This window comes from Paramisgurnus dabryanus, chromosome 10 (genome assembly GCF_030506205.2).
Source record: "Paramisgurnus dabryanus chromosome 10, PD_genome_1.1, whole genome shotgun sequence".
NCBI lineage: Eukaryota > Metazoa > Chordata > Actinopteri > Cypriniformes > Cobitidae > Paramisgurnus > Paramisgurnus dabryanus.
In genome coordinates, this window is record NC_133346.1 from 239,229 (window position 1) to 260,779 (window position 21,551).

At 38.8% G+C, this 21,551-nt stretch overlaps 2 protein-coding genes and 1 long non-coding RNA gene across 4 annotated transcripts; 2 read left to right on the plus strand and 1 right to left on the minus strand.

The window, feature by feature from the left end:
• The first annotated feature begins 939 nt into the window (after positions 1-939).
• Positions 940-5,493, plus strand: klhl35 (kelch-like family member 35). Its single transcript, XM_065264758.1, has 7 exons — positions 940-1,923; positions 2,191-3,057; positions 3,611-3,795; positions 4,038-4,156; positions 4,247-4,435; positions 4,523-4,711; positions 5,311-5,493. The coding sequence occupies exons 2-7, from the start codon at positions 2,213-2,215 to the stop codon at positions 5,491-5,493; spliced, it is 1,710 nt and encodes a 569-aa protein (XP_065120830.1). The 5' UTR covers positions 940-1,923; positions 2,191-2,212.
• Positions 2,971-7,620, minus strand: LOC135746202 (uncharacterized). The gene is made up of 3 exons (XR_010531485.1): positions 7,540-7,620; positions 5,328-5,510; positions 2,971-3,092 (listed from the first exon to the last, which is right to left on the minus strand). It is a non-coding gene; the product is annotated as an uncharacterized lncRNA (long non-coding RNA).
• lrrc32 (leucine rich repeat containing 32) lies at positions 7,063-12,702 on the plus strand. 2 transcript variants are annotated; one of them, XM_065264745.1, is made up of 3 exons: positions 7,063-7,445; positions 8,262-8,352; positions 9,436-12,702. In XM_065264745.1, the coding sequence occupies exons 2-3, from the start codon at positions 8,266-8,268 to the stop codon at positions 11,305-11,307; spliced, it is 1,959 nt and encodes a 652-aa protein (XP_065120817.1). In that variant the 5' UTR covers positions 7,063-7,445; positions 8,262-8,265; the 3' UTR covers positions 11,308-12,702. The 2 variants fall into 2 exon arrangements, with proteins under 2 accessions (XP_065120817.1, XP_065120809.1); XM_065264737.1 differs by lacking the exon at positions 7,063-7,445 and adding an exon at positions 7,750-7,878.
• Positions 12,703-21,551: the final 8,849 nt, after the last annotated feature.

A 21,551-nucleotide genomic window follows, 5' to 3' on the forward strand; every position in this document is an offset into this window, starting at 1 on the left:
TTGCTGTATTTACTGACAGATGTGTTTCTGGAAAAATGGTTTTACTAAAGTGTGAAATTGAGCTTCGGTCATGTCTGTCCGTCCATCTGTCTGTGGATTTGTCCACGTGTCATGAGCTGTTACTGAGAATGCTGCATTTATGACCTGACAATAAAAAAACCATCATGGAAACAAAAGGTTGTGATTATTACAGCAGCTTTGTGTTACTAAATGTTCTCCTGCTGTAAATATATCTATTACATTACATTACAGAAGGGGTTTTCTTTTGTGGAAAGATTTCAGTGTTGTCTTTTCTGGAGAAACTCTTTGTTTGTATTTCATTACAGATATCAGTGAATGATCTGAAGACTACTTTAACAGTCTCTGCTCCTCTTTCAGATTTCCACCGTTATTATCAATTCTTCTAGGGTCTGGATGCTTACAAAACATCCAGTGTGTTTAGTGTGTTTATATTTTATCATTTCATTTTAAAGGCGAGAATTCTACTTCTGTTTTATAATTGAATCTAAAACCATCAAACTTGATCAAATATATATATATTGTATATAAAATGTTGTTTTAAAATCCTGCTGTTTATTTGTTACATATTGAGAACTATTTATTTCCACGTGTTTCATTTATATTTAAGTTTTTACGCATGTATACCCAGCAAACAATGTTTCATTTAAAAGACATCTAATATCTTTCCAACCCACATGTCTAGGCTAAAGCGAGGCAAAATTTGGGCTGTCAGTAAAAATTTAAAAGACATCTAGCCAAAATTGAAATGAACCCAAACACCTTATAATCACAATGACTTGGCTTTGTGATTATCAAGTACCAAGTCATTGTGATTATAAGCTGTTTGGGTTCATTTCAATTTTGGCTAGATGTCTTTAAAATTTTTACTGACAGCCCAAATTTTGCCTCGCTTTAGCCTAGACATGTGGGTTGGAAAGATATTAGACGTCTTTTAAATGGTAGATTTTTAAATTCACATAAGTTAAATAATTTTGTGTGCTCTGCTAATTAAAACAGCTAAAACTTATTTCCTGGTTTCAGAGCTGGTCAAGCTGTAATACCATCTGACCCACCAGCTTAAACCTGCTTGACCAGATTTTGTTGTTTGTTTTTAGCACAAATTCACTTAAATTGTATGTTTTGTATGCACAAACTAGACTTATTTTCTTAGGTCATTTTGCTCATCGAGAAAATGCATCTTGATTTAAGAATCTTTATATATTTCTACTGAAAACAAGACAAAAATACTAAGTATAAAAATCAGAGAATACCATACATCTTGCCAGTTATTTGGCAAAAACATCATGTGACCAAATTAAATGTATTATTTTGGGTAGAAATGGGTTACTTATAGCTGCATTATATTGGGTATTTAGTTAACCTAGATGGGTGAAATGATGAAATGATATTGCTTGCTACTTATGTCTAATCTTCAAGTATAAACTTCTTTCACTTTGATTAAAGTATTTATTATTCTTATCTAGTTCTCTATTAGCTTACTGGTTAAATGTTAACAGTTAATGCAATTTTACAATTTTACATTTTGTGAATACTTTGATGTGCTCCTGAACAGATAATTGCTGTAAATGACCATAATGCACGCCTTCATGCTGTTTATAAACAATAAGATCAAACGTGTACTTTATTAATTAATAGTTATAATTTCAATCATCAGAAGATGCAGAATGTGCAAATGAGTGCAAATCCAATTCAATGTAATGCAGTCTTTCACTTTTGGTACTGATAAACACATGGCAGTCTTTCCAGGGAACAATGACCTCGGAGAATTAAAAGGAAGAGGAAATGATTTTCTGTGGTATTTCAGTGATTTGCACAGGCATGTGACCGCCTTCCACTCATCATCATACCTGTATAAATACACAGCAGCACGCGTGTACCATTCACATTACACACGAACTGAAGGTGAGTTCAGCTAAAAATTATTTCATACATGAAAGCGATGTTTTGTGTTTTAATAACACACCAGGAAAAATGATTTTTGTTTTGTACATATTAGAAGACGGAAATGCATGTGGATTAAAGATGTTTTTATTTGTAATTTAATTTATCCTACAAATATTCCATGTCAACAAATCTGCCGTCATATAACTAAGTGTTATTGTCTTATCAGTGTTGAGCACAGTTAACGGACACCAGTTTATTATTTAATGTCTCTATTGATCCGTGTAGGCTTTAGCAGAATCCATGCAGAATGGGGTTTGGCACCAACAGTGAGGTGATTGGCAGCATGCCAAATGTCTGTATGTGCTCCGGTTCTACTTACGCGGAGCAAATCCTGCAGATGCTGAACCAGTACAGACGGAGCGGCACGTTCACGGACGTCGTGCTCCAGGTGGATGGCTGCGAGTTCCCCTGCCACCGTGTCACCCTGTGCGCCAGCAGCTCTTACTTCCGTTCAATGTTCAGCGGTCACTTTCGGGAAAGCGCACAGGCTGAGGTGAAACTTCAGGGAATCTCAAGGAGGACCATGGAGCATTTGCTCAACTTTATGTATGAGGGCAAGCTGAGTCTAGACGAGGAGAACGTGCAGAGCATCTACCAGGCGGCAGATAGGCTGGATGTGCCGGCACTGGCCGTGGCCTGCGTGCAGTTCCTGGAGAAATCCGTCAATCCGGCCAACTGCATCAGCATCATGGACTTGGCCGACTCATACTCGCTCTGGCCTCTGCAGGAGCGCTGTCTGAACCTGCTTTACAACAACTCCGAGCAGGTTTTCAAGCACGAGGAGTTCCTCAGCTCGTGCAAAGCCAGAGTCCTGGAGCTGCTGACCTGTGAGGAGTTGCAGGTGACGGAAGAAGTTCGGGTGGAGGCTGCGCTCAGGTGGGTCCATCACCGGCCAGCTGACAGGAAGCAGGATCTCAAAGAGCTGCTGGAGCAGATGCGTCTTCCCCTGCTGGACCCGGCGTTCTTCATCGGCACGCTAGAAACGGACGAGCTGGTTCTGAATTGCCGCGACTGCAGGTCGTTGCTGCTAGAGGCCAGGATGTACCACGTTTATGGGCGAGAAGTGAGCTCACCACGCACCAAACCCAGGAGGTGAGTCCCACATCTCAGAACTCTTTATAACAGGGCTGACATGGAGGGACACGATCAAGTTCAGCTCAATGAAAACACTTAATGTAAACTTCTGAAATAAACACAAAAATCAGCCTGGTTTTAGAAGGACACTTTTAGCCGCTTACAGGGAGGACCAACGTAAAACTGACCTGATTTGAGAATCTTTAGATATTTATACTGAAAACAATACCAAAATACTAAGAAAGTTTGATTTAAGTCTCTGCCTGCCCTTCTAAATAAAACAGCTAATACCAGCTTAAACTTGTTGCCTGGTTTTAGCTGGTAAAGCAGGCTGGTATCAGAACTGGTCAAGCTGGAATACCATCTGACCCCAGATCTTGACCAGTCTGGAAGAGTGGCAAAAAACTGACCTTCTTATTATTTTTGTCATGTTTTTGTTTTCCGTACAAATATAAAAAATCTTAAATTAAGATGAATTTTCTTTAATGATCTTAGAAAAGAAGGTTTTTTTGCAGTGTAAATGCGTCTTCAGTATTTGTTGATGACCATGTTGTTGTGTTTGTGTCGTCAGGAGCTCTGGTTGGGCAGAGATGATCGTGGTCATTGGTGGTTGTAACAGGAGTGGTTTTTCCAGACTTTCTTTAATGGAAAAGTTAAATCCGCTCACAGGACAGTGGATCTCCTCTGCTGCTGTCCCTGGATATCCAAAATCTGAGTTTTCAGCGTGTGAACTGCAGAATGACATTTACCTCTCAGGTCAGTAAACTACGACTGTAATTCTGTTGAAAATTCTTCTGAAGCATTCTTGCTGTTGATACCAAACATTCGTGTGTCTTCTCTGTTACTCTATCAGACCTGTAATCGTGTCACGTGACGTCTGATTTCTAGAGAACTCTATCAAACCTCCTATTCCTTAGGGAAGGAGACATCAGATTATTGTTGTTTGACTTTACTGCTTTGAAGACTAAAGATCAAATGATGGGTGATTGTGTTTCCAGGCGGGCAGCTGAACAGCTCAGATGTTTGGAGGTTTATGTCTGGGATCAATCAGTGGGTTCCTGTCCGGGCTTTGTCCAAGGGCAGATGGAAACATGAGATGGTTTCTCTGTGTGGAAAGGTTAGTCCTCTATCTATCAGGGTGTAGTGTTCTCATGATTTCTGTGTTTTGTGTTTAAACAGAAGTTTGTATGTGTTTGTGTTGCTGTAGTTGTATGTTGTTGGAGGTTATAACGGCCGTGAGCGTTTGTCTAGTGTGGAGTGTTATAATCCTCACAATAACACGTGGAGGACAGTCTGTGATCTGCTGCTGCCCGTGAGCTCGGCTGCTGCGGTCGGCTGCGCTGGAAAACTCTACAGCATCGGAGGAGCAGTCGGTGACAAAACAAACACTGACAAGGTGACCAAACAAACAAACAAACCACCAAATCAATTATTACGAGACCATATGAAAGTGTGTGTTAAGATTATGATGATTGTGTTACAGGTGCAGTGTTATGACCCTGTGACTGACAGGTGGGTGTACGTCACGTCCTGTCCGTTCTCGAATCGCTCGCTCAGTGCCGTCTCGCTCAACGGCTGCATTTATGTGACGGGAGGTTTGCTGAAAGAAATCTTCTGTTATACACCGAGCACAGACGTCTGGAGTTCAGTCGCAGAGCTGCCCATCAAACTGGTGCGTAAAATAACCTGAATTCATCTGATGGTAACGTAAGGAATAACTCATGATGGGACGTTGAATTATTTGAAAGTATTGCACACCCAAGGTGGTAATGCGGCACGACGTATGTGCATTATTATCAAATTATTCAAAGAATTAAGAGTCAATTATTCCTCTTATACCACGGTGACCACAGACATTGCTCTGGTGGTTATTTTAAGTTATACCACGGGTCTGTTGAATGCTTTATTCTGATTGGTTGAGAAAAGTTCCACAGGTGTTGATTATTCTGTAAAGCGCACAGCTTATCTGTCAAATGTCTGTGGAAATCATAGTATGAGGAATAATTGACTCCGGTCTTTTTAATTGTCTTTTGTGTATTATTTTTGGATAATTCAACGGCCTGTCATCAATTATTCTTCACACATTTGACCGGTCAGGTGTGCGTTTACCGAAAAATAATGTATACCTGTCTAGACCAATCAGAATAAAGCATTCAACAGGCCTATGTTATAACGTCTAGTCTCTATTGATGAGTTAAGAGTTGAGTGTTTGTATATTTGGATTGTAATTCTAATGCAAACCAGTTGATTTCTTGTGTTTGTGTGTTTCAGGAGGGTTGCAGGCTCACCGTGTTCGATGGGAAAGTTTATATTGTGGGAGGTCGGGATGAGTTCTCATCTGGTGTTAATTACATTTGGGCGTTTGACCCGATGACTGGCAAACTAACAGAAGAGAATCCACTGCCTCGATGTCTCAGTTATCACGGCTGTGTGACCATAACGCAGCATCTCTAGAAGACCTCCAGAATCTCCTGTAAAGATGAAGTTTATAGAAGAGTCATAAAAGGCTTTACGCTGGAAACTTTAATATGAGGGTTTATTATACAGGTATGTGATTTAGTAAAGTGGAATCATTAATCCTGTTCACTAATGCACTGACAGCCAACATGACTGCTTTATTGAATCCTTAAAACTCAGAAGAGCATTTATTTATAACGACTGTGAATCCTGTGAATGTGAAATCAACTTTTATACTGTGAAATATTGTGTCTTTTTACCTCATCTGTATTTATAAAGTTATATTCATGTCAACTTTATGTTTCAATAAAACGTATAGTATCTACAGTACAAACGCTGTCATATATTCCTCTGATGTAATAAAGATTCAGCTGATCTGTGAATATTAACTAGGAAAGCATTGCATTAGCAGCACAAAGGGTTTAAGGGTTAAGAGTTTAGACACACACACATACTGATAAATATATACACTACAGCTATATAATGAATCTATCTGCTAAATTGTAAGACTGTTTGAATTGAAAAGAATATATTATATAATCAGGTTTTTGAACAAAATGTTCACGGTTGTCATTTGTATACCTGTGTGTGTCATAAATCATCATGGACTGGATATTAAAGTCATTACTGGTGTGCATCTTAAGACAAAACAATGACACTGACATATTTTTATATATAAGGGCAAGTTATTTTCACTTTCAAAACAGCTTTAACATTCATTTTAGTCTGACTTTAAGAGATAGTTCATCAAAATGTTTAATTCTATCATAATTTTCTCATCCTCATGTTGTTGTAAATCTGTATAAATTTCCTTTTTCTGAAGAACACAAAAGAAGATATTTTGATAAACGATGGTAAGCACACAGTTGACGGCACCCATTGACTTCCATCGTATTTGTTTTTCTTTTATCAAAATATCTTCTTTTGTGTAAAAAATTATTTTATTTTGTGTAAAAAAAGAGAAATGTATACAGGTTTGTTACAACATGACGATGAGAAAATTATGAGAACATTTTCATTTTTGGATGAACTTTCCCTTAAAGCCCCGTTTTTAAACCTGGAAAAAGGTTCAAATGTGAGGAAGTTCAGTAGCGAGCTGATCTTAAAATGTGCTAAGAGGAGTCTAACACTTGTGTTTCAAATCTGGCGGTAAATACAGGGCCGTTGTATTTAATTACAATAATATATGCGCGATTCGTGTGTTACTAACATGACCATATGACCGCTTAAATTACAGCGCTAGATGGAGACAAACACCGCTGCGCTGAGCGTCACAGGCCGTTTCTCAATCTGAAGCCTGCAGTGCAGCCAACAGAGGTCGCATTTCTATGCTGCGTAATTTACGTCATCAAGATCGTCTCTCTTTAAAATATTAACAATTATAAAGTTGACTGGTATTCTTAGTTAATCGTAAATTATTGTAATATACTTATGACTTGCGAATGTAATGCTTAAATAAACCAGGCTTGATGACGTATGCAGCCTTCATATGCGACCTCCGGAGGCTGCAGCCTTTGTATTGAGAAACGGCCACACTCGTTCAGTTGAGCGAAACCAACCAACAAACAAACAAACAAACAAACAAACACGTCTATTATTAGAAACACGACAGAATAACGTTACTAGATGTTTTTCCCGAACTGATGTCTAACACACGTGTCGTGTAAATGACGATTAGAAATAGATATTTTCGTGACAAGTTTTAAGTTTACGCGTTTAACGATCGCGACTGGAAAACGTTTGTAACGGCGCGATTTAACTTAGTTGCGTCGCGTCTGTACTTCGACGTTAAATATGAAGGACGAGCGGCGTGAGGAAAATAAACACTTTTCCTTTTCAAATCCTGCATGACAGCTTGGGAAAATCCCGGAATAATCGGGATGCTGCGGTGATTTCAGGAGGACCCGCGCGAGTGAAGCAGATAAAGATGAGAAGCGCAGCACATCACAGTGAGTAAAACTTCACACGCAATAATATCGAGATTAAATATGCTTAAAAATCGGACCACAGCTGTGTTTACATGTGTTCAATAATGCACTTTACCGTAGTTCACCATAGGAACCGCCAGTATACCATCAATACACTTAGGAAATACTGTGAACTGAGGTAAATAGAAAAAGTTCGCGAGAGAGGGGGTGAGTGAGGGAGAGAGAGAGAGAGAGGGGGTGAGTGAGGGAGAGAGAGAGAGAGGGGGTGAGTGAGGGAGAGTGGGGTCAGAGCTGTCCAATCCCACACAAGGCTGGAGTTAAGAAGGAAAAAACAAGCGTGTAATGCAGGATATTTTCACAGGATGTGTAGCAGAGAAAGAGAGAGAGAGAGAGAGCTGTAGTGTGTTCAGTATGAATGAGTCTTGTATGGAGTTCATGAGGAGAATCTAGTGAGGTAAGATCTCACCTGTACTCATCAGTGTCTCTGTCATCCTGAAGATTTCTCTTTATTATCTGAGCTCAGATCTGCTCTGTCATTGATGTGACGTCTGCTGGTTCACTCATTTTTAAAGTGCAGAGTTTAAACTTAGTCGTGACCTCAGCATGCTTTGATATCTATGTTAAACAGATGTGTAGAAATGTGGAAATGATGATTAACCTTTAATATTTCTGCTTTGACATACTGTGGGTGTTTTTCATGTCAAGTATCAGTGCAAAGGAACTAGTAGGACACATTTGACTTGAAGAACACTGACGTCTCTTTACATCTGTGACGTCTGATGATGCTCTTTAACTTCTCGAGGTCATGTTTGATGGTTGATGTCTCAATCTCTTCAGCACTATGGATGTCCGTCTCTGGATCCTGATGCTCATAGTGAAGCAGGTGGCACCGTTCAGACGTCCAGCAGAACTGTCACCGTGTCATGTGGTGAGTGAAAGCATCTTCTCTATTTAAACTAGTTATCTAAATAACTCACTATTGGTTCTGTGTGCTCGTGAAACCAACATGAAGGAAATAAATCCCAGATGAGATCTAACATTTCAGTAGTTTCTCCACTTTGGGAGTGTGTTGTTATTATGGCTTCTTCTCAGATGTTTCTCCTGAGACCACAGTTATCAGTAAGCGTAAATCTTCTAGGGGCAAGATGTAGATGAATCCAGGACTAGCACTTAGTTATATTAGGACATTAAAGTAGGTTTTACAAACATACCTTACAAAAAACAATACCGGTGTGCATCTTGAGACTAAACAATAACACTGATATATGTTAAGATGTGTGAGTGCATGTCTAGTCGATAATTTCATGAGAAACATTTGAAACAATGATGACGCTTAGATTCCTCTGGGAAATAAAATAAAAGCAGAAAGATTCTGGATTACTGAGGACATCTGTGTTCTCAGAGCTCCAGGACTGAGTTAAGGAGAAACATCTTGATGATGAGGCCAATTCACACTGATACAACAAATGCCAAACAATTGTTGGAGTTTGTTGGGTCAGTATGAAACCCACATTGGCAGTTGTTGGACCAAGAAATGTTGGGGTTTGTTTGGAGTTGGATCAGTGTGAATTGGAAATGGTCATAGCAGTCTTGTGTGACACACAGTTATAGTCTATAGAGGATAGTGCTCCGTTATGTGTCCGCCCTCACTAAATGGACTTGTTGAGAAAGGAAAAGAAGGGGGAGTCCAAGACACGAGGGAAAAATACAGACCCTGTGTGGAATATCTAAAGAATATAAATAGTGTGAGTGACGTGTAAATAGATAACATAGAGATGAAACAGAGTCATTCCAGGAAACAGAAGTGGTATGATGTCATTAGTAATATACAACGTACGTCATGATGGTTTTTGCTACGCAGACATCATCTGTATTAACTTAATGATGACTAATGGTCACCAGGTTTATTTCCCATGCAAAATAATGCGTAAGTAATACTTCAACGTGAGTCACTTTGATTAAAAGCATCTGTGAAACGTTCCTCATCTCGTTCTCGCTTGTTGTTTTGCAGCTCCAGAAAAGCGCAGACTGCAGCAATCTGAACCTTCAAAACATCCCAGCTCAACTTCCCTCCACCATCCACACGCTCGACCTGTCACGTAACCTTCTGCAGAACCTCACCGACGACGCTCTTCTGGCCTACTCCGACGTCCACAGTCTTGATCTGCACTCCAACCGGATTGGGTTCATCCAGCCAGGGTTCTTCCGAGCCATGAGCCGCTTGCAGGTGCTTGATCTGTCCAGAAACTCCTTGGATCTTTACGGCGCTCTGAAGACGCACGTCGGCCGGCTGACGTCCGTACGAAGCCTGGATCTCTCGGGAAACGGCCTCTCCTCCGATATGAGTGACTTCTTTCTTCAAGACGCGCCCGCGCTCACCAATCTGTCTTTAGATGGAAACAGCATCACAAAAATAAGCAGGGACATGTTTAATGGATCTCGGGTGTTAGAAAACATCGACTTGCATAATAATGTTATCATAGACATCGAGGACGGTGCCTTTGAGTCATTGACCGATCTCTCTGAACTCGATTTATCCATTAACTCGATTTCTTGTATCGTGGACTTTAACCTCTTCCAGCTTAAAACTTTAAACCTGAGCAAAAACAGCATGACCAACTTCCAGACCATTCATTCAGACCTGGAGTTTGAGCTGATGTATCTGGATCTGAGGGAAAATAAACTCCTCTATTTCCCCGTCCTGCCCCAGAGGAACAAACTCATGTACCTGGACCTTTCCAGAAATCTCTTGAGAAGCGTGAACTGTTCCGGTCCCTTAGAAGAGCTGGAGAGCAATTCCCACTGCGTCAGTGCAAGGCATCAGGATCTTCCCAGGTTGCTCTATTTAGACTTGAGTTACAATCAGCTTAAATCGCTTCCTTCTTCCTTCTTCAGCAGTATGGAAGCTCTGGAGACCCTGAACATCAGCAACAACTGTATGGAGAGCTTCAGCGTGGATGGAGAAAGCCCTCTGAGCTCCCTCAAAACCCTGGACATCAGCTTCAACAGTCTGCAAGATCTGAAGCTGGAGGAGAACGCGTTGGCTGCACTGGAGGCTCTGCACCTGCAGGGGAATTTTTTCGGGGCGTTAGACCCTGGGTTTTTTTCCAGGCTGCCCAGCATCCACAGCCTCCACCTTCAACAAAACCAGCTCAGCATCTGCCCACCTCGGTGGAGTCCGGCCGACGGCTGCGTCTCGTTCTCTTCGCTCCCCACTTTACGCTATCTGTACCTCTCGGAGAACTCTCTCGCGTCGGTCCCGCAGGGCGCGTTTCAGGGCAGCCCGCTTCTCATCTTGGATTTGTCTCTGAACCCTGGTGTGAATATCGGCGCTCAGGCTTTCTCAGGTCTGGAGACGTCTCTCGCCCATCTTTCTCTGAGAGGAAATCAGCTCCAAACGCTAGATGTGGACTTCACCTGGTTCTACAATCTGAAATCTTTGGATCTGTCAGTGAACCGGCTCACGTCTCTGTCTCTGTGGAGCGGAGAGTCTTCTGTCGAGTCCCTGAACTTGCAGAATAACAGTTTGGTAACGCTGGCGCCCGACACGGTGTCTTCTCTGCAGAAAGCTCTCAAAACTCTGTACGTGGGTTCGAACCCCCTGAGCTGCTGCAGAAATGCACATCTCCTCACTTTACTGCAGCAGGACCGACTGTCCGTGCCCGACATCGCCGCCGCCACCTGCTGGTACGGCGAGGACTCGGAAAACGTGGAGATCGCCGTGAGTGCTGTGCGGGCGGAGCACTGCGAGTCTTTGGACACTAAAGTGTTATTGATCTGGGTGATCGCTGTGCTAGCGCTAGGACTGCTGGTGGTGTTTACTGTGGTCTTCAAACTCTGTCACTCAAGACGACACCGGTTCAACAGAGGAATCAAAGCTTGAGGTAAAGCTGAAGAAAAGAGGGAAAAGAAACCAAAACGTCCTCACCTGACTGTGGTGGTGGTGCATGCATGACCATGAGGTTTCAGTATGAAATGCGTGGGTGCTCTCTGCAATCCATTCAATGTTAAATGCACAACTTTAAGATGTCAGGCCGATCACAAACTTTGCCGTTCTTTAAAATTAAAAATTGAGTCATAAGAGAAATAAAGAACGAACGATCACGATGACCAGAAAGAAAAATGTAGCAGAGAAATATGTCATTGATTAAGAACAACCATGTTGATGTTGCAGGACTTTCAGAAGATAAAACACTACTCTTACTAAAGCTTTCCTGCATGAACAGATCTGGGGCCTCAATTATGAAATGCTCTATAGAAACATCATAAATTTCTCAAAAATGCGTTCGTGTGATTCATAGAACGCACGTAGGCACAGAAAATGCCCGTACCCCTTTCTTTCAGATGTGAAATCTGTAAATCGTAAATGATCTTGAACTTGTGCGCAGCTGAGCAGTTTCAGCCTAATTAATGTCATCGACATATGAATGATGTTCAGATCCTTTACGAGCAGCAAGAACGGCTTATATTTCCAAAAACCTGCAGCAACCGGACAAGCAAAAGTGCGTTCGTCTGTTCAGACCCTAAAGTGGCGCCAAGCACTTTTTCACGTCAAAGACAGTTTTTATAAATGTGAACATTGCCGTGATCTTTATTCTCCACACGTCAATGTGACACAAACACTAGAGTTTGACTTTATATAGCAGTGGAAAGATTTGACTTTCACTACACGTGTGTGATTGTGTAAGGGTTTGTGCATTACGTTTTTTTTTTTGATGGACCATCTGCACTGAAAGCGTGTGGCTTGTTTTCTCAGGACGGCTTTCCTGTTGTTCAGAGTTTCCTATCCAGGGACACAGAGCGCCATCAGTCAGTTTGTGTAGTCAATATTATTCCTTCATTATTAAGCATGAATTATATGAAGTTATCATCAGGTTAACGCACCCACAGACTGGCCTGTTTGATCAGTCGCTCTTTTTTTAGATATTTCCAGCCTTGTTCTGAAATAAATTTGACCCTGGTGTCTATATCGGGTGATGTACACAAGATAAAGATAGTCAGGAAACTCCTGTTGAAGGAAACAGACATCATCACAGTTGTTATTAATAGAGGTTTCTTTCAACACTGTAATATCAGCAGCTTCCTCCTGTCAATCTGAGTCACCACCATACGTCCGTCACAACCCTTCTGCTTTTTAACACTGAAACATGTACGACCAATACACATGAATCTTATATGAAGGAATTATTTACAACTGATGTAAAATATATAAATCTATATGTGTATAAATATATTTATGAAGCATTTTAGTATTTTGATAAATAAAAGATGAACCTGATGTGTTTCTGTTCTGTGTCCATTGACTGTAACGTATAGAGAAATATGATTGACATCAGCTTTATTTATATTTCATGAATAATTCATCCAGATATAAAAGCACTTCAGAAGGCATACAATAAAATCAAATATAGTGGTTAATCAAATTTTACAAGAACCAATGAGATTCAGCTTAACAACATATGCAAAATTATTTTCTTATTTTATGGAAAATTTCAGTTCACTTAAATACATTTGGCAGACGCTTAATACAAAGCAACTTACAGTGCATATACATTTCATCAGTATGTGCAACCTGAACATATGTTTTATATCTTACTTATAATGATTAATAATAAATGTGTGTGTGTGTGTGTGTGTGTGTGTGTGTTAGCTGGCAGTGAGACAGGAAGTCAATGGCATCGGCTCTTTTGTCCAAACAGGAAACAGTTTTGCTACAGGAAAACGCAGCACACAAATGTGGAACATTGAGTTCTCTCACTGCTGTTTGTTTGACTGCTGTTAACTAAAACTAACTTAAACTAAAACTATTAAATATGTTTCTGTTCACTGGAATCAAACGAAATCTAAAGTGTTAACCCAGATATTGTCTTTACTTAAACAATGAAGTAAAAGCACTTAATATTTTGTGTTTTGCTGATACTTAATAATATACTTAATCATTTTTAAGTGTATAAAATTCATCAAACTAAAACATTCAGTTGAAATGAACTTAAAATCATTCGTACATGTTGTAAGAAATACCCATAATGCTGTGCTTTTTCACAGAATAAGAGATGAAATATTGCTTAAATATTTGTTAATAAAATTTCTTAAGCCTTCTCCACAATATGAACAATTCATGTCAAAAAATGCAGTTTTGTGTTTATTTTGTGTCATAATGCCATTTATAACACTAAACGTAACTTGGTTAACTAAATTGAGTTTGATATTACAAATTATTTCAAGATAAATCAAATAAAAAAATTAAGTTTACTAAGTGCTTGTTTTAGTTTACCGTACATTACTTCATTTTTTTAGGGCAACAATTGTCCGCCAATTTTTAAAGTAAATTTAACTTGTCCGGTTTACAGTGTAGGTCTAAATTGTAGTTGAAAAACTTAAATGAGCAATATTAGTGTGAGACAACAAAATGTAGTAAATAATAAAATGGGAAAAACTCATTGAAAAGTTAATAAAATTAAAAACTAAAACTCACATGAAAACTAAAAGTATAAACATGAAAAAAACTAAACAAAAAACTAAGTGGGGTTTCTCTGTTTCAAGTTTTTTTTTACATTCATGTCTTTCTACGGTTTGTATTAGTCTGTGTCTGGTCCTCTGTTTAAAATCTTAAGTTGTGAAACTACAGTATGTTGTTTATTAATGTAAGATGTTTGTCTCAGACTCTGTCAAGTTTAGATCAGGTTTGTGCGTTTCAGAGTAGCAATTATGCAGCATTAACAATACGAGTGTTATTTATATAATTACTGTAAATCCTGTGATTATTAGAGAAGAGATTTCTGTGTTTCAAGAGCGTCTTTGTCTTCTTTCAAACAATAGCAGCGTTTATAATACACTTACACTGATTTAAACCATGAGATAAAACATCTCTGATGGGTGTGTGTGTGATCTTAAAGGTCCAATAAAACATCTGAACCGCCCCGGTCAGGTATGCAGAACCTCACACTAAACCTAAACATGATTTTACTCTAAAACACGACCAGAAACCTTATGTTGCTTTCAGTGAGATCGCACCAAAGAGAGGATCTCTAACAGAGACTGTTATGTATTCAATTCAAAGTGGTTTACTAGTGTTAAGAGACCAGCTGGCTGACTAGTTAAACCAGATAAACTCATCAGCTCCATAAGGCTGGAGACCAGCTAGACCAGCTTCTGATGCAGTCATTTCAGCAGGAAAGGGAAATGTGATGATTATAGAAATCTATGCATTGAGACGCAGCAGTTAGAGATGATGATGATGATGATGATGAAACTCTAATATTACTTTGTGTTAGATCTGAACTGAACACATCACTTATCATCTGGAGACATCAGATGCGTCTGATCTCATGAACATCTAAACAAATCATTCTCATGATGTTTGTTTGTCCATCGGAAATCTGGATGAGTGCCCTTCCTCCACCCACTGGAGTCTCAACTCCCCCATCCGTCTGGATCACACACCCAACACAAACACACAACACGCACACAAACACACACAGGTGTGAGTCATGTCCAGGCTTGAATCTGAGGTCCAGATCAGATCTTAATGTGAACTGACTCACAGTCAAAGTGAATTCCACTGATAACTCCACACGATGTTTGTGAATCACATGACCTCTGTCTGTCCGTGTGGCTGTGAGTCTCATACGGTGCTTTGTCATGATAAAGGAAACACGATAAGTCTTCTGGATATTTGAGACTAAAGATTAAAGAAGAGCAGAGGAATCCGTTCATAGGGGATTCAGTTGACAACGGCCCAGAGGCAAACAAACACTTCAGACACAAATACAGCAAAAGTGCTCTGTCTCTCTGTCTCTCTCTCTCTCGCTCGCTCATTGTGTAGTTCATGACCTGCAGCCCTGAAACTGAAATTCTCTAAACATCAACAATGAGAAGTGAATCCATTCTTCTGTCCTATACGACATGAGAAACTGCCGCTATCCATATCGCTGGCTTTATTTTCTCATATCTCTTTTCAAATGTTGTTTGTTTTTGTTTATTTCTTATTGGTAAGCCGCTGTCAAGTATTTATAAGATGGTTCATAAAAATATTAAACTCTTACACAAACATCTTGACTTAAATACACAAACGCTCAGTTATGTTCACATTATAAATCCTGAAGATGACCTGTTGAAGATTCACTATGACATGACTTCACAACAACCTTAGATAGACACAATCATGAGATTATAAAATGTAATGAGATGTGATGAGATGTAATGTAATGTGATAAGATGTGATTAAATGTAATGAGATGTGATGAGATGTGATGAGGAGATGTGATGAAATGTAATGAGATGTGATAAGATGTGTTTAAAATGTAATGAAATGTGATGAGGAGATGTGATCAAATGTAATGAGTTGTGATAAGATGTGATTAAATGTAATGAGATGCGATGAGATGTGATGAGGAGATGTGATGAAATGTAATGAGATGTGATAAGATGTGTTTAAAATGTAATGAAATGTGATGAGGAGATGTGATTAAATGTAATGAGATGTGATAAGATGTGATTAAATGTAATGAGATGCGATGAGCTGTGATGAGGAGATGTGATTAAATGTAATGGGCTGTGATACACTAAGATGTGGTTTAATGTAATGAAATGTAATTAGATGTGATGAGATGTAATGTAATAAGAAGTGATTAAATGTAATGAAATTTAATGAGATGTGATGAGGAGATGTGAGGTGTGTGTGATGAAATGTGATGAGAAGATGTGATTAAATGTAATGAAATGTAATCATATGTGATGAGATGTGATGAGGAGATGTGATGAAATGTAATGAGAAGTGATAAGATGTGATTAAATGTAATGAGATGTGATGAGATTTGATGAGGAGATGAGATGCAATGTGATGAGATGTAACTAAATGAGCATCACAGTTTAATATCACTTTCTAAACTAATAACAGAATTTTGCCAACAATAAAACTGATGAGCTATTTAAGAGATTGTCTTGTACGTCTTCAATTCTTTATTTTTTTTAGGTTTGTGATGTTATTGTGTTCCTCTGACAAACACATCTGGACTCAATACATTTATCAAAGTGACTTAGAATGTATAGAGAGTTTGTCTTACGTTTATTTAGCCTAATACACAGAAAACACATCATCGCTTAAATGTTTCTTTCATCATTTTTCAAAAACCACAAAAGGGGGCAAATGCTGTGTTTGGTGTGTGTTTCCTCTCTCTCTCTCTCTCTCTCTCTGTGTCTCTCTCTCTCTGTCTCTCTCTCTCTCTCTCTCTCTCTCTCTCTCTCGGCCCCTCCAGCATCTCAAGTAAATTTAAAAGCGCAACTGGTATCAATTAACTGACTTTCCTTTTACTGGAAACCATTTCTTGTACAAACACAACACAAGTGAACTTCTAACAGAAGCACACACACATGCGCATACACGCATGCACACGCGCACACACACTGTTTGGGCAGGTGGTCTTTCCTACACAAACTATGACAACCCTGCTGATCATAGTTTTTTCAATTCTTCAGACACATCAAAGGAAATGTGTGTTATGTGCTCACAATACAAGTGTGTTATATTAGAGGTATTTGTCTGCAACTAAAATATTTCACATGACCCCACAACACTGACATTAACTTTCCTAACTCTCAGATGAGTTGTGATGTTTTAAAGAAAGAGAGAGAGAGACTGAGAGAGAGAGACACAGAGAACTAACCACACATGTGGGAATAACTGATAACAGCGGTCCTCTGACAAACAAACACACATTTCCAAATTTGGAAGCAAATTCAGAATACAAACCAAACAGCACATCACACCACACAGCAATAGTCTCAGTCTGTGTGTGTGTCTGATTTCACCTCTTACTCATAAAAGCTATGTTGTCTGATTCATTTTCAGCTCATAAAGTTACATTCTTTAAGTCTGTTTACAATTTATGGACTGCATGTTGACATTAACACACACACACACACACACACACACACACACACACACACACACACACACACACACACACACACACACACACACACACACACACACACACACACACACACACACACACACACACACACACACACACACACACACACACACACACACACACACACACACACACACACACACACACACACACACACACACACACACACACACACACACAGCAACGTGATATATCTGTTTAAATGAAGTCTCAAGAGTATGAGTTTAGAGACAAATGTCTTTTTTCTTCAATTTCTCTTCTAAATTATATTAATTTTTTTTATAAAGCGCTTTTCACAATTGTTGAATTGTGTCAAAGCAGTTTTACATAAATAAAAACAGGAGAAAACCCAGATAAATCAGAGGACAACAAAAGAAGAGGCTAAGATTAAACTGTACTAGCGAGCGTTGTAATAATGTAAAAAATATAGAAGAAAGTTCACAGTTAAGTCCTTTTTATGGGAATTAAAACATTTAAGTTATATATATGAAATAAAAGTAAATTAAAAGGGAAGGTTGATGCTTTGCATGAAGCTGTTATTTTATAGTTTTATTCTGTAAGGTTAAAGACTTGTTCATGTTTAAAGTTCATTTAACTTTGAATAAACTGTTGTCAGTAAATAACATCAATGTAAATCTACAGTAAGTTACTGGCAAACAGCTGCATAACTACAGCAACATCAGTGTTGTGTTTTTATTCTATAATGAAACGGCTTTTGACTCTCTGAACATCCCATAATGATCAAACAAAACTCTTCTGTATCTGTGGGTTAATGGAGCAAAACTCAACGTCATCACTTCACACAAGTAAATATTTTTAAAGTTTTAGTGTCAAAATTATGAAGAAATTTCCTCAGCTGGAGGTTTTGTTCCATTATCTAAAGTCTTGAGATGAATAATGACATACAGACCGAATGAGTCAACAATCTTCATTCAGTCGAAGAGTTTTTACCACCTTAGACTAATCTGTGGGTAGAGCTGAACAAGTTTTTAATCAACATTTAAATGTCTGTATAAGAGCGAGTGCGCTGCTCACCGTGGCTTTGATGTTTTTCATCATTTCTAGTCACCGATGTTCACTGCTTCAGTTTAGTTCTGATGTTCCTGTGGTGGATTTCATCAAAAACAACACAACTCAATAAATATATGAGCTGATTAACTTAACATCAACACTTTATAACATTAAAATCAATCTCTATCTGTGAAAACTACTAATTAACTTCATATTCATATGTTTCACACACAGATCTCAGATCAGAGTAGGGGTGGATTATCTTAGTCTCAGACTAAAATGCATGTTTGAGCCAAATGCATGAAACTGATCCATACTGTTATTAGATTGATCAGCGCACAGAAGGTAAGGTTCTTGTATATTTGAAGACCGCATATGGAAATTCTTTTAAAAGAAAATAAATATGATTCATCTGCTGGATTTCCAAGTCCTATATAAACACACACACGCACATGTTCAGGGTCTGAAAGCGGTGGTCTGGTATCAATCTGGATTTTAAAGGCATTCCATTGCGATGGATTGTTTTCCTAACAGGAGACGCCAGCTGGACCGACGGCATTGGTGGGATAAGAGCAGATGTCAAATACTGCGATTCGGCTCATAAATTCTGCTTCAGAAAGTGTGAAGAACGCGAGATTAGATGATGGAGTTTGTGGGACTGTAAGTGAAGACACACAATCTGATATCATTTAAAGAAACACAACACCACACACCTGAACGTCTCACAATCATCTGTGTATGAGTGTGTACAGTTCATTCCTGTCTCTTATCATCATTATACAGTAAATATACATCAACTACACAGGGTTTGCTTTGCTTAACACATTCTTTTCAGATGGGTTATGAATGATTAAGAGATTTATACCAGTTTCTGTCGGTACAGCTTGATTATTATGTTAAAAGAAAACTAGTAAATCCATCCTCCTATTATAGGGCGTACACCAAGGCTTTAAAACCGGTTCACGGAAAGAAAACCAGAAACTTTTGATGTTTTGTAAGGAACAGAAACGAACCAGAAACTTTCAAAAAATATATGTTCCAGAACAGAATCGTTTATTTAAAAGAATGGTAACCGGTTAATACTGTAAAAAAAATTTTCATTCTTTGACAAGATTTCTGCCTACTCAAGCCCAAGTCTCTAATGCTCAATCATAAGAGGTAAATATTTACCATACTGTAAAACAATTCTGTAGAAATTACAGTATTACTGGGTATTACTGGCAACTAGCTGCCAGTAACTTACTGTAGATTTTACATTGATGTTATTTACTGGCAACAGTTTGTTCAAAGTTAAATGAACATGAAACATTTTCAGTCTTTATCTTCTACAGTAAGTTACTGGCAACCAGCTGCATAATTACAGCTAATTTTTTACAGTGAAGATGTTTGTTTTTTAATACTAATTAGGGGTGTAACGGATCTCAGTTGATCCATTATCCGTACAGATCACGATCCACGGCTCGGATGCGATTTCGCGGATTATACGCAAATTTAAATGGGGTGAAAGTTGATCATTTGCACGTGTTTCAAAGGCTTGCAAATGTTAACACTTAAGTGATTTTAAACAGTTTAACCACAAAAAGGCACTAAAGTGAGCAACAAGCAGTTGTATGAGTCCGGTCCAACTCCAATCAAACGTGATTATCCCCATGAACTCTTGATGTATAAACTTGAAAGTTGTGCTACTGTGTCTTATACTGCTGTCCATTAAAATACATTTGGCGAATAAAGCACTTGTGTGCGTGTTTAAGTGCACTCAAAAGTGCATACACGGAGAGACGCGTTTCAAAAAGGAAGCGAACAATCTTTATGTTCTTGACAGGACACAAACAAACAAAATGATCTTGAAAATTGTTATTTTCCACAGTATTCTTTTTCTAATAAAAACATTTCTTTATGTCTCAAGTGTATGTACAGATTAGAGGCAGAAAGCAGGTCTGTGCTTATCTTAAAGAGACAGTAAGCTCAATTAACATATGACTAATAATTTAAGTTTAATGTCCTGATGATCAACCTACTTATTTGTATGTCCCACGGCTGACGTGGAATGTTATTAATCGGTTCGGGAATTACATTTTTTGTTCTAACCGGTTCAGGAACGTGAATTTTAGGGTTGAACCGAAAACCGGAAACGTTAAAATACTGTTTCTGTTCAGAACGAACCAATTGGGGGTAAAATCTGGTTCAAAGCCCTGGCGTACACACCAAACGTCAAATCAAGGATTAGAACGAAGTGTTAACAACAACACAATCAGTGTTAGGTTAGGGACAACACACTAAATGCATTGTTCCAGAATCCACACTTCTCAGTTTTATTGTTGGAACAACACATAATGTGATAAAAGCATAACACAAAAAATGTGTAAAAAATGAACACATCTTTCTTAAAAGTGTAGATTACATACAAAGTCAATGCAAAGACACGAAAAAACGCAAACTCGCAAAGGCAATGAGAATGAAGAGAACTGGGTTTTTGATGCGATTGCGTACACACCAAACGCGAAGCTTTGTGTCCCTAGCTTTAGATTACTTGTGGGATTTAACTTGCACGAAGACGTGTTTGAGACGAATAGCTCATGTTTTCATGTCAATTGCACAGCTCGATTCGTGTCATTGGAATCTGTTTGTGTCTTTGCATTGAGTTTGTATCTAAAGTGCTCCGGCCTATCCTTGAATTCATGTTTGGTTTGTACTTAACTAGTCGTATCATTTAAAAGGATAGTTCACCCAAAAATGAAAATTCTGTCATCACCTACTCACCCTCAAGTTGTTACAAACCTGTAAAAATTCTTTGTTTTGCTGAACACACAGGAAAATATTTGTAATTAAGCTGGAAACAGAACACCATTGACATCCATTGTAGTCAATGGTGCTCAAAAACAATTTGGTTCCAAACATTGCTCAAAATATCTTCCTATGTCTTCAGCAGAATAAAGGTTTGAAACAACATGAGGGAGAGAAAATGATGACAGAATTTTAATTTCTTTAATGCTGAACACAATAAAGTGAAGTCTGTGTAAACCTTGCATGTAACTGCAGTATGAATCGGATCGCTCCTGTAAAGCGGTAAAAAGCAACGCTTCGGCAGCACAAAAGGTCACGGGTTCTAACCCAGGGAAAACACAAACTGTAATAAATGTAGATCTTGGACCACTTTGGACTAAACCGTGGCTGGGGTTCC